Consider the following 13937-nt stretch of genomic DNA (forward strand, 5'->3'; position numbering starts at 1 on the left):
AGTCTGCTGTAAATGTTAATATTAGAATAAATCAAATTAATTAATTTACAGTTGAACACAAAAAAATGTTTAAAAGTATCTTAACCACATCAAATCGCATGACTTGCACTAGACGACTTGCTTAGCTCATTACTTTTAATATTATAGCTTGGTTTTTACTCTCCAAACTGAATAACTAAGATGTTAGTTTATTTTCAGATAACAGGTAGCGAAAAATCAATCAAATCAATAAAAGTAAATTTAGTTTGACATTTATCTAAGGCCATCCAAGGCATCTCACACCAGTTAGCTTTCACTTGATAGAGCTCTGTTGTGTTAATGGTCCAGTTTTCTGCCCTTCAACGGCAAAAAGTTCAGTTATATAAAGCCAAATTGCCGTTACTTTACAAATTCAGACTGTAATGTCCAAATCTCATTTTACTGGAAATTGTGTCTCCAGCACTCAGACTGACTCTGGACTGGCTGTTGTGGAGAAGAGGAAGTAACAGACACATTAAGTCGGTGACAGTCAGTCCACACACAGCTGAGGTGTTGAATTACATGATGTGACTTGTAGATTTATGCCATCAGTCTCTGTTTCCCTTTTCTTTTGACCCTTACTTCAGCTTATTTAATTCAGTTCAAATTAAGTGTTTTTAGTTGACCCTCAGTGCTCTCATCCTCCCATTTTCACTATCTGCAGCACCAAACAGCAGGCGGACAAAGTTACTGACTAACTGGTCAATTAATACAGGTTTGAGATGTGATGTGAAGCTTTAAGAACTAAGACTTTATCATTTTTAACAGCCAGAGCCTTGAATCTAGCATATTTTGTTCTATCATGTAGAAACTAAAATCATTCTTCTATTTTTGGTCTGACTGGGAGTTTGAGGAGCTTATGACTAAGACTTTTTCTGTCCTGCAGCACTAAATGACTATAATACATCTGTGGGGGTTGATGGGGCGATTAACACACATGACTCAGGAACTACTTTGCCACAGGCTGAGATCTCCAGCCTTTCAACTCTGACAAACCTGCACTCTGTTTGGGAAAAAAAACTGGCAGCACACTGGTGTAAACACTAGCACACAGCAGAAACGCGGAGCCATTATTGAATTGTTGTTCTTTTTAATGGCTGTGGTGGGCTGAGTGAAAGTACCTGCGTGTCTCATGATGATCTCAAATCTGCCCATTTGAAGACCTACGCGGATATTACATTACCTCTAAAACCACTGTCATGTTGGAGGAATAATTAGATCCCTATAAGCCTTCAACTTAATGTCCTCACTGTGCTCATAGATTTCTCCTGCCGAGGGCATTTTATTTTCATCCGTGGGGAGTTTTCTGTTGCCATGGCGATCCCACAGAGCTACTGCGGGCGCAAAACCATGAAGGATCCCCTCCCTCTATATTCCTCACTTTCACACTCTAGATGACAGCCCCCATCTATGTGACCGTAAGTACGCCTGCGTCATTCCTGCCAGTCCTGCAGGGAGGAGGCAGCTCAGGAGTTTAGATTTAGAAATAGTTTGTTTGACTTTAAAGTAAGAACCTGTGACTTTAGCTTAACAGCGGCCACATTAGTAACTTGTCAGAGAGTGAGCAAACTGACTCAGTAATGTTAGTTACACAGCAACATCTATACAAAGTTTGAAAACCTTAGCTACCATATGCTACTGGTCAGTCCAGACCAAGTGAGGCTGAATGTACAGAACTATGCAAGGCTGTGTTTCTATGCTTATGTAGTCAACTTTTTGTTGTGACTGTTTCAAACAGTACTTTCCGAGACACTTAGGTATAGTGATGCTTGAAGCTTAATAGACATTTCAACATGATAACACACTCATGGATGTAAAGCTGGTATAATGTTTACCATGTTCACCGTCTTGGTTTAGTGTGTTCGTATGCTAACATTTGCTGACTAGCCCTGAACACAAAGTACAACTGAGGCTGACAGGAGTATGATTCATTTTCAGGTATTTTATTTTACTTTTTGACCTGATGATGAAGAATTATTGAATGACCAAAGTTATTACAGTTCATCCCGTAGGGAACATGAATATCTGAACCAAATTTTGTCTCAACTCATCGAGTAAGTGAAAACTTTGATAATTCCAGAGGCAGATAATTTATACATTTTAGGCTCATGGCTAAGTGAGTCATGAGTTATTGCTTGAAAAAAAAAATGGTTAAATTGGTGGTATGTGAAAATGCCTGATGGAAGCAATCAACCCATCTGAATGAGGGGAAGTCAAGCAGTAGTCATGGTTTGGTGTGATGGTGTCTGCTTGCAGTAAAATGATGGTGCATTGCCTTAGGAGGCAGGGCAAGTCACTTCTGGGAAAAGGGGGTCAGGCAGGAGTAATGAACTTCCTGTCATGCACATGACCTCACTCAGAAGTATATCCTGTCAATCACCCTGGGCTGTGAGGCATTACTACACAAAGTCAAATCTCAGCTTTCTTAAATGTGATGTGAGAGCTTTTTACATTTGTCTGAACTATGATAACGTGAGAAATTGACAGCGATGTCCTTTAATTTCTACTCAACTTAAACTGCACTAATCATTATTTTTATATAAACTTGGATCAAATGATGAAGTGTAATGTGAAGAGGGTTGCACATATTGATGAAAGAGAAAGAGAAATATCACCCAACTCTCTTCAGCTCTACTGAGTTTTGTGGCATCTTTTACTTCATTGTTCCGGTTTTTGGGCCCACAAGCTCTGCTTTCATCAGTCTTGAGTTGGGGGAAAACAGAACTAAAGACAGAACAGATGGACAGAGACATATCTCTAAACAACTGCTAATGTTAATAATTGTTTGTGATATATGCATAAATAGGCAATTGTGAGGTGAAGGTATGTCGATATGTTGTGCTCTCCTCAAGCTTCAAGTATTTAAAATGTCCTATCATATCATATCACATGGATCCAACCAAATTTCTTCAATTACTTCTTTTCTATAAAGTCACTTTTCAATCGCATCTGTGTCGAACAGCTCTCTTGTTTTGATCAAACTCTCTTTCGAGAGAGTTGAGACGAGCAGCCTCTGTGTGATGTTATTTATCTTCTCTGTCATCCATCTCAGGACATGCTGTCACCCTCTATAAAAGTCCGATCCTCGTCTGAAATAGTAGTCCCTTCTCTTTATTTACACCCCCTGTAACTATTCCTGTGTCTTGAGGACCAGCTTGGCTTACTGATGCACCTGACTTGCACTAGCTATGAATGCTGGGTTAATAGTGGTGGCCAGCATGTTGGCAATTCCTTTGTTTCCAGCTCCACTTGGCACAGTGGCTCTAGGTATTGAGAAAAATCTGTTACAAATTATTTAGCCTTGTATGTTGTACCATTTGCCCCTCAGATGATGTTGTTGTGGGACTGCTGACTTTGACTTGAACTCTCATGCCTTGTTGTGTTCCCACGCACCTTGCTGCTTTTGCATGCCATACGTAACATGCTACGCATTGAGGCAGCATGAGGTAATGAGGAGGACAAGGTTTAGGATTGTAAGTTAAGGTCAGAGGTCGACGTGTTCAGAGGGTGTCATCTAAACAGGCCGTGGCCACCGTAGTCCGTAATAGTATCACTGAAAAGCAAGTGGAGGTCAGTGTCTTTGAAGGGCCCCACCAATCACTGTAAATCTTATAAAGCTGGTATGTAAACAAGTTAAATCACCGACCAGTTGAGCCACTTGTTTATGTATTAACAGGTGCAATGGCTGACATCAGAGGATAACCCAGTGTTTGCTCACTAGTTGTTGTGTATATCCCTTGATTTGATAAGAAAAACCTACAGAACTCGAGGGTTATAAAAAATGTCTTTTGTTGAAATTTATTTGCATTTGCAGATACATTTCAACAAATTTACTTCCTCTCATCTTCTTCACTGAGGTGAAACTAAAAGTTACTAATCATGCTTTTTTTCCCCATCATATAGAAGGGGCTCTCAGCAGCCCATGAGGTTCATGATCAATATGTTTGGATCTGTTAGGGATGATCACCATGGCACGGTTCACACTGGAGCTTTAAAGCTAAAAAGGTTTGCATTTTGCTCGTATAAACACACCTACTTCCCTGGTGGTTGTTCATCGTGAGATGAGGATGAGATCACTGTACACCTGCAGTTTAATTTTCCTGTTTTTATAATCTTCTCATCAGATCCAAGGGCTCGGGATGAACAGAGCCTTTATGTCATGACATAGCCATTCCCAGCTCCTGCTACATTTGGAAAACTCATACCCTTGTGATTACCTAATGTGTGGTGTGTGTGACCATAATAAGTCGTAGGGTGCTTCTCTCCAGCATAAGCTGTGTGGTCCTGTGGATTGATCACCCTTGAGACACCTGTGGCTGAAAGCTGAGAGGGGAGATGCCTGAATGACAGACAGAGAGACAGGGTGGACGCCACTGAGATTTGAAATTTAACAAATATATTTATGGATGAACTAAAAATATAATACATAAGATAGCAGTCACATGTTGCATATAGTAAGTACTTTTCTTAATGTTTTGTCAGCTTAGTTTTATACTGTACAAATTCAAAACTTTTAACTAGTCTTATTATACTGAATATATTTAACACTATTATTCTAATTCAAATCACTATATTTACCCAAGTTTTAAGATATTCACCCACAAAAGATCTGTCTCCAGCCCCATGAAATACAGGTCAGAGAGGATTTCATTTGTGTTGTTCTAAGCATTGAAAAATGCCACTTGGAAAGCTCAGTAACAACTGTTGTCACTCTGTCAACAACTGTCCACAACATGTTATGTGACACATCTCATGCAACTGGGACATACTTCCGTGACACTCTGAGACATTACTGTTGAGTTTTTCAAGCGGAAATCTTAAGAACGGGTCAAATAAAACCAAAAATAAATGCTCGTCTACACGCCACCAAAGGAGAGACGTTATGTGATTTGGGTGAACTGACTCTTTAACCACAGCCCTTGTTCTGCATAAAAATGTAGTCCAAACTTTATTTGAGTGTAATACGAGGCTTCAGCAGTCAGAGTTAATCAACTCAGGCGGAGATCTTCCAATGTTACAGACCTTTTAGTACAAAATTCCCCCTTTGTGTTTCCCCTCAGTGTGTTTTCTTACTGAGTTATGTAGATATAGTAACACAAAAAGGGAATTTTTTACTAAAAAGACCCAGGGTTGTGGAGTTTATCCCCCATCAATTACGTTAGGAGCACACGAGGAAGGAATCTTTTAATGAGTATGTATCCAGATGTTCAGAGATTCTCAAATTCTCAACACACACATGCGTGCACACACCTCAGTTATGACCAAGACAGTGACGGCAACAGCATCACCCACTGACACGCCTCCTGAACTCCCACTTACTCTTTGATTCAGGATGTTTTCTCTGACGTCAGGCCACCGCAAAAGCTCTTTTTTGGGGAGACAAGCTCATTAAAACAATGTTAATTCTTGACTAAAGGGCCTATGTAACCAGGGAGACTCCCTGATGGTCAATGAGCATCATAAATCCATCCAAATGTCGGCGCTATTGTTGTGAGGCGGGCTGGGAGTCAGACAAAAAAGGTCACATTAGATGTGGACTAATAGATCTGGCCCGTTCACGGAAACAGAGAAAAAATAAAAGTGAAGCATGCAAAATTGAAAATGTGGAGGGATCTTCTGCACTTAAAAAAAAAGAAGTGCTTGGGAAAGTGTAGTTTTGGACATGGATTTTTATGTAAAACCCATTCAGTAAGTAAGATCAGTACAGTTATCCTATGATCTCTTTTATTGGAATAACATATATATATATACATATACATATATACACACACACACACACACACACACACATTCAGCCTCAGCATTAAAACTGGTAACTGGTTTTAATGTTGTTGCTGATTGGTTCATGTGCTGATCAGAAACATTCTCATGATACAATGATAGAAATAAAAAATTCCCCCTGGCACAAAATCCTTGTAAATATGAAAGAAATCATCAGATTTATGTTGGGGAAATAAAGCCATTCCTCAGGTTTGGAATTCTGGTGCATGTGTGTGTTTGTGTATGTAGGGTGGGTGTGGGTGCGAGGGTATTTGGGTTCAGCATGCAAAGCCATTCGTTTGGTCTGGCATGACAGTGGTGAAAGCCTGGAGCTCAGAGGAGGTGTTGCCATTCCTGTCCTCCCCCCTCCAGGAGCTGGAGGTGTGACATCAACAGCAATAATGAAGGCAGCTCATCAATGGCTGGGCCCAGGGGCTATAAAAGGAAGTTTGGGAGTCCAGCGCTTATCATAACTGATAGGAGCTAAACCACCAAACCAGACTGACTTCACTTTAAACCACATACAAACTTTTGCCTTTATCAGACTGAGGAGAATCCACCACCTAAGGTATGTTCAGCACAGTTTATCTTTAAGCTAGAGATGTGGAGGAGGATGACCATCTCTTTATTCCTTTGCTGATTTTTGTTATCCTGTATATCAGTCTTTAGGTAGATTTGTGAAATATTTGAATGTTTAACATGTCAGATATTTGAATGTAGGGATTTCGAGATAAATAGAAACACACAAACTTAAATCACACTAAAAACTGAATTGATTTCGGTCATGTAGAATCACCTCCTCGCTCATTTTAACGTGAGGCTGAAATTCAGTTCATTTTTTCCTGTGGTATTTTACAATATATTTTATTTTGTGAAAGCTTTGAAACTTACAAGAAAACACGATTTATTGATTTTCTTTATTATTTTTATTTTGGTAGGTCATCAAGGTCAACATGCGGAACAGGGACTATAAAATCGTTTTCATTTCACTCTGTGTTCTACACCTCTCCACTCTCTGTGAAGGCCGTCCCTTAAGGTAATTCCACTTCCTATCTCCCTTATCAAATCAATTTAGATCACCTTCACCCCAAGGTCATTGCCTCATTTATATTTTTAATGAACACCCCTGCTATCATCACAGCCTGTTATCGCACAGGTAAATTAATCTGTATCTCGTGTTTCTGGGTACAGTAAAAGGACGGTGAGTGAGGTCCAGCTCATGCACAACCTCGGGGAGCACAAGCAGGTGCAGGAGCGCCGGGAGTGGCTGCAGATGAGGCTCCGGGGCATCCACACCGCCGCAGCCCGGGGCAGCAGCGGGGAAGTGGGCCGGACGAGGAGGCGGCTGCGTCCCGAGGAGCTGCCCGACCTGACACCAGAAGAGATTCAATACGCTTTGAACTTCTTGGAAAAGCTCCTCAAGTCAAGGCAGTCGTGATTTTGGTTGATTTTATTGGACTTTCGGTGACATTTACAACATTCTTTATACAGACTTATATACAGACTACTTACTATTTTTTCAATTTAATTTGAAACGTTTCTCGATGCCAGAACGTGTCCTTCTTTTATTAGAATGCACTTTTATTTTATTTATTGTACATTTCCACTTTATTTATTGCCTTTTTATTTATGAAATTGATATTTACTTGTTGTGTGTGCATTTTTATGTAACAGGTGGTGTTGTAAACCACTCCAAGAGCTGCTTAGCCTACTTCAACAAACTGAAGAAGACAGAGTTGGACCAACTGTGTTGTTTATGATTTGACGATGTCCTTATTGACGGACACGCCTGTCTTTTATTTTAAATCGATTTCATCTAAACGTATACATAGTCTGTATGACTGCATTGCAGGTGTTCTCGCAATGCTTATTATTTCAGGAGGGATTTTGAGGGTAAAACGTCAAAACGGATGTCTAAGGTTAGATAGAAGGACTACAACAATTCAACAATTCATATAAAGTGTTATATATTTTATATGCAGCCTATGTTTAACGTGCCTATATAAAATAGGCCATTTTATTTTTATAAGTACCAATGTGATATGCGTGTATAATGTGAATGAATAAAAATCAATTAATTAATTACTTTAAATGTTGTCGTTTTAATTCGTTATGTATGCGTGTGGGATTGATCGACCCCATTCTGTGCTGTTGTATCGCGATATCTTCCACGTGACTTCCGCTGTCCCAAACCAAAACAAAGAACCCACAATCAGTTCATGCAAGCTAGGAGTTTCTACAGAAACCCTTGTCTGTTTGTCTTCAGTGTGTTCGGTTGACTGACAAAGCGAACTGTTTCAGCGACCGGACAAAACTTCAAATCGGAATGTAATGCGAGGAGGTAAAGTTGTTTTAAACTCTCGTGAACACAGCCAGCTAGCTAACGTTAGCAGACTAACTGCTGGCGATGTGTTTAGCATAGCGGGTGAAGCTAACTTTACAACAGGCTAACCAAAAAGTCTAAAATCCTCTTAGCCTCTGTAAAGTCTCTGTAAACCACGATGTCGAGTGTCTTCTTGCGTTTTACATAGACAGACACTTTTAATGCTCTCTGTTCATCAGCTGGGACATGTGCAGGTTTAAGAGGTAACGGAAAGCCGTATTGCTAGACCAACTTTAACTCATCTAAAGCTAATGTGGCCACAGTTGGTCAAGCATGGGGGGACCATGTTAGAGAAATGTGTTTCATTCTGCATGTAGTTTAACTAACGGTAACCAGTGTCACATTAAGCTAACGTAACACCCCGCAGCTCACAAGCTCTGAAAGGTGGAACAGTTTTTTTTTTTTAAATGTATGGGCATGTTAGTTCCCCGTTTAGTGATGTTAACGTGTAGTAAGACCCATGACTGAAAAGCCTGTCGGTAACAGCATATAAATACATTTTACAAAACATGTCACGGATTTTAACAGTCTTTCATCAGTTGAACTGACTTTATAGTTTGTATTTCGATGGATGTATGTGTAACCGCTCAGAAAGTGGGTTGATTTTATTGTAAATGAATGAGTTTTTTGATAAAACAACATATAAAAGATAAACGCCACAGTACTTGTTGTCCAGATCCAGATTGAGTGGTCAGAGGTCGGCGTTGTAGTATCGTTATTGACAGATGTTCCGAGGGATAATCCCACACTGTGTACATTATCTGAAAGCCTGATGACCGTTATTCTAAACGATAAAACGATTGTAAAGCCGGAGGTGACCTATTAATGATTCACTCCGGATCATGTAATGTAGAGGGAGTTAGGAGTTGACCTTTAGAGAAATAGCTGATTTTCCTGTAGATGGTGATAGAGACGGCAAATACACGTCTGTCTATCGTGACCCTTACTGTACTCTAAATCATTAGTGTGTTGTTTTATTTTTATTTATGCCTTAGTCTGATAGACTCACTGTGCTATATTTATCTTGTAGTGTATAGGAGTCCCCTGGTGAGAGTCCCCACGAAGGTCGAATATAGGATGAATATACAGTTCACGAATCACCCAGGACTCTGAAAGGAGATGGAGAAAACGAATTTGCTTATGACCGTGAAGTTATGTTACAATATGGCGTCTTGATCGCTTGTTGCGTTCTGCACCTGCAGTCTTGATGTTGAAGGAGCAGAGCAGAGGAGGGGACATTTCAGAAATCAGTGGTATTCAATTAGGCCGGTGTTTCTATGGGGACTTTTATTGCGTCTTTGGTAAGAATAGTTATAGTGCTCAGGAATTTTTTTTATATTCTTGAGTCTCCTTGATGCTGCCTTCAGATGATGTAGATATTATAATAACAGGTGCAATGCGGCCCTATTTGAAAGAACGGATCTAATGATGTTATTGTGCAGCATCTGGGTGGGACATGCTAAACGGATACACACACGGTTGAATATCGATCTGGCAGATACATAAATATGAATGTCCTTTACAAAACCAATCATATTTTTGACGGCTAATCTTACTAATATGTACATTTCCTTTACTTTTTCTTTCCCAAACCGTTATTGTGTTGAGAATATCTAAAAAAGGTTATGGATGACCGATAAAAAAATTTCCTCAGAAAATCGATTAAGAGGATGTTTTGCCAGAGAACTTTGCTTCCAACATAATCCACAGTTTCCTTATCGTTTGCCAAGATATGACACGATGCTAAGTCACTAAGATGACGGGACAAGTAGATGATCAACGACCACCTTCCCTGAAGTGCACTGGTAGTACGTGGAGCACTCAGAAGTGGGAGCTTACAAGGAGCACGTGAAGGCAGCATCGCTCTGATTCAGTCAGGCACGCGGCCATTCACAGTTTAAGGTCCCTCCGGTGACTCTGAATGACTCGCCGGCGCGCGCCTCCCTCGCTCTGTGGACCCGTTTAGAGCTTTGTGGTCGAGGCGGCGGATTTTTTTTTTTAGCAGCGACTTAAAAGTCCGGGTCGAGTGCGTGAAACGATGCTGATGAAGTTGGAAAGTAATGAGCGAGGATGCTGAAGCTGCCGGCAAGCCCGCTTTGTTCGGAGGAGCGCAAGGCTTTTGTGCCGCTGTCATCCCGCAGCTCATCCCCTGCTGCTTTGTCTTCACTTGGCCCTCTGATACCGACCGGTAGGTGCACCGAGGTTTTCAAAGCACCAGGGATTTTTGTTTTGTTTTTTTTTTTAGCTCCGTCATTGTGTTGCACGTACACAGTGTTAATGTACGCCGTTTGCTATGATTTACTGTAATTAAAGGATTTATGATAGTGCCCTAGAAAAGAAATCACAGACTCTATTATCCATGGTGGGACACCGTCTGACTCTGTGGTGCTGAATAGAGCGTGGTCTTGAAATCTGATGATGATCTTTTATGAAAAATCACCACAATATTCCCCTAAAAAGCATTTTTACATTTTTTTGTGATTTACATCGTTAAGGATGCTATTCATTGTACATAGTTATAAAGGGGTATTTCCCCGTTTTATGTCTTATATCCAGCATATCTTGTTTTGTGGGATTTCATCCCAGACTGCTGCGCGGAGCAGCTTCCCTGCCTTTGCCCATCAGTGTGTCTGTGTCAGCAGAACCCTAAATAATAGATGGGACCCTCACCCCTTGGGGCTTTCACCTCATGCTTTTAATAGACTGCCTGTACGCCTCGCATCTTTGTCTGAGTTATTGTGTCTTAGATGGGCTGTTGAACTTCTCTTGTATTTAACACATTAAACCTTCATCCAGAGCTTTTGCAAGCACTATGGGCTATTGACCTATTCAGCAAAGGAAAAGGGAAATTGTGGTATCAGGGGGGTGGCGCCCAGTAACAGGAAATTGGACAAGTGAAATGTTAGCCCCCGCTAGTTCTTTCTGGCTGTGTGAAATCTTGGCTGCTGTAGATTTGCATTGCCATGTGAAAGATGAGAGGAGCTGCCTGCTCTGAGTGAAATATTGCTTCCTCGGTTCCTTTGTTCCTTCTTCCCTGCTGGTCTGGCCACGGGCTGCCTTGTCTGTTTGGCTCGAAGACCTGCTTTTGTTGTTTATTGTCCCATTTCTGCGATACATTAAAATCCCATTGGAGATAAAAACATGCATTTATGCTGTGTCAGGCTCCAGTGTAAGTACACACAACACATCAGTAATATCTTGCTGGGTCACTTAATTGTGGCGGTTTGAACAAGGAGACCAGATTTTTTTTAAAAATGATAATATTGTCATCTGTGTAATCTTTAATTTTGGCATTATGGATTATAGACCTGGCTGCTGCTCTTTGGCTTTTCATGAATAGCCTCGAATGCTGTTTATCACACTGTCACTGATAAGTAGTGTCTGTAATATAGACGGAGGGAGGGTGTCCTCTGTTCGTGTCAGTCAGCTCACCTCAACACACTGATCCAAAGGGAGAGGTGTATGTGTGTGAGTGTGTGCATCTTTGTGTGCACACTTCTTCCTCTCCTCAGCTGCTATGGTGACCCTTATCTTGTGTTCAAGGACATTGCCAGACTATGCAGCTATACTGTGAAGCTGACATGTAAACAGGAAAAGACAAGGGTCTTTGCTTTACTCTTTGGTTTCTGAAATGTTACCCATCTGAACAGAATTTGAAATTCAAAAAGTAAACCAGCACCCAGTGCATTCATTTCCTTTGCATTTTTAATTTTGACATTATTAAACCCTTTGTAAGTTGTATGTTTAAATCTTTTGTGTACACGATTGAGTCTTTGCCATCTCCTGACTGTTGCACCAGCAAACAACAACGAATCTGTGACCTTGACTGGGCGTAGTGTAGGTGCGAATTCAAGGTGATGTGCAGTCATCTCACTGCATTGTTGATCGTTTCTTCGTCTTCAGTTCACTGGCCCTGCTACATCTTGTCTGCCCACCCAGACAGTTAGCCAATTAGCCACTCAATCAGCCCGTTAGTCAGCTGCTGAAGCTGCCGGGGAGCCCGCTTTGTTTGGAGGAGTGCGAGGCTTTTGTGCCGCTGTCATCCCGCAGCTCACCCCCTGCTGCTTTGTCTTCACTTGGCCCTCTGATACTGATTTATAGGTTCACATCCGTTTTCAAAGCATCAAGGTTTTTTAGCTCTGTCTTTGTGTTGCATGTACACAGTGTTAGTGGACAGCTCTCACTATGATTTACTTTAATTAAAGGAAATATGATCTTGCCCTACAAAGGAAATCACAGACTCTATCTTGAAATCAAATGATGATCTTTTATGAAAAATTATCATAATATTCCCCAAAGAACATTTTTATTTTTTTTGGTCAGATTTGCTTTATTTCTGTAGAGGATGCTATTCATAGTCAGTAATAGCCACTCAATCAGTCTGTTAGTCAGCTGGTCCAATTAGTCCTCACATCAGCAGCTACCAGTCAGCGGTCAGTATCCAGGGAGGCGTCTCTCATTACCGGCTTTTAAAGCTCTGCCAAAACATACATAACCTATTCAATGCACATGGTTCGTGGAAACAAATGTATTAAGTAATTCATTAATGATTTATTTTATTTTGCATTATAGCAGTATATAACACCTACATGCAAAATCTGCCTCGACAAGCTAGGTCAGGGCTTTATGTGTTAGTGGTTTATTTATGCGTAGCCAGTTGTGTGCAGAGTGGGTGGCAGTATTCTGGCCCTTTATACGTCACTAACTCCATTTTTATAAAATAATAAAAATAAGTCTCTCTCTCTCTCTCTCTCTCTCTTTCCTTCCACTCCTACATGCTCCCGTTTCCCATCTCTCTGAAGCCATAGCCTACAGTCGACTGTCATCATCATGTTTCATAGCAGCTCCTCTCAAGAGAGCACGGCTCTCTTCATTACTGAGACCTGGAAGTGTTTGTGCTTTATAAGCTCAAGCCTATTGATCAGATTGGCAGCTCCACTGTCGCAGTGGCACTGAAATGGATACGTTCATCAACACGACTACAGGAACGTGATTTATTACAACAGAATAATCATGTAATTATAAATGGCTTGGTTCCATGCATTCCTTTTCCTTTTTTTAATATCAATACAAATGTGTTCCAAAAATGAAAATCTCAAAACAAACATGTCAGAAGAATCAGACCTGTTCACATTAGCATTATTGTGTCAGTGTCCTTTCTGAAATGGAGGGCAGATGTTAGAACAGCTCTCTCTGTCTCTGGAAAAACACTGAATTACAGTGGACCACTCCAGGAAGCATCGCTTGCTCAGAGGCAAGTTTGAGGGCTTGTTACCTATCAGTCAAAAATCTCTGAAAAAACATCCTGTGGAGCAAGTAAACAGTTGAGACCATTTCTGTTTGTTGTCCTTTACTTAAGTGAGCTCCGTTCGCTCTGATTGTGTCACTTGGATGCACTCTAATGGATACTTGGCAAGGGGGGGGGGGTGTCTGTAGCTGCAAGCTGACGGTGGTGGTGTGTTGTCAGCCCTGTTTCTGCAGCACTCAGCCCCAGTAAGGGTTCACACGAGTTGACTGCAGACTTTTTTTTTTTTTTTTTTACAGGCTCTATTCTCGTTCCACAGCTCAGCACGCAAAAAACAAACTCTTTACCCCCTGAGCAATCTCTGCAGCAGCGCGTGTGTGTGAATGTGCCCAGAGAGAATCCAGTCCATGCACCAAGTAATCTATCTAATTGTTCCATGAAATCACGCACCAGTGCTTTTTGGTTTCTGTATCGTTAGTAGTGTGATCCCATTTGGACTTGAAGTTGTGACCAAATGAAACTTGTATGGCT

The 13937-nt window shown here is 40.9% G+C and overlaps 2 protein-coding genes across 3 annotated transcripts in view; both read left to right on the forward strand.

The window, feature by feature from the left end:
- Positions 1–6731: 6731 nt before the first annotated feature.
- Positions 6732–7216, forward strand: LOC121182461 (parathyroid hormone-like). The gene is made up of 2 exons (XM_041038975.1): positions 6732–6814; positions 6970–7216. Exons 1-2 carry the CDS (start codon positions 6732–6734, stop codon positions 7214–7216), a joined length of 330 nt encoding a protein of 109 aa, XP_040894909.1.
- A 748-nt stretch (positions 7217–7964) lies between these two features.
- Positions 7965–13937, forward strand: part of LOC121182464 (BTB/POZ domain-containing protein 10-like) — a 43020-nt gene continuing 37047 nt past the window's right edge. The window contains exon 1 of one of the 2 annotated variants that reach the window (XM_041038986.1): positions 7965–8119. Coding sequence is in view for 1 of the 2 variants with exons in the window: in XM_041038985.1 (XP_040894919.1) it covers positions 10222–10349 (128 nt within the window). In the remaining variant the exon portion in view is untranslated. Of the gene's footprint in view, positions 8120–10192; positions 10350–13937 lie in introns of those variants that run through there. The other variant, XM_041038985.1, reaches the window with a different exon arrangement.

The sequence above is a fragment of the Toxotes jaculatrix genome, chromosome 5 (genome assembly GCF_017976425.1).
Source record: "Toxotes jaculatrix isolate fToxJac2 chromosome 5, fToxJac2.pri, whole genome shotgun sequence".
Classification (NCBI taxonomy): Eukaryota; Metazoa; Chordata; class Actinopteri; family Toxotidae; genus Toxotes; species Toxotes jaculatrix.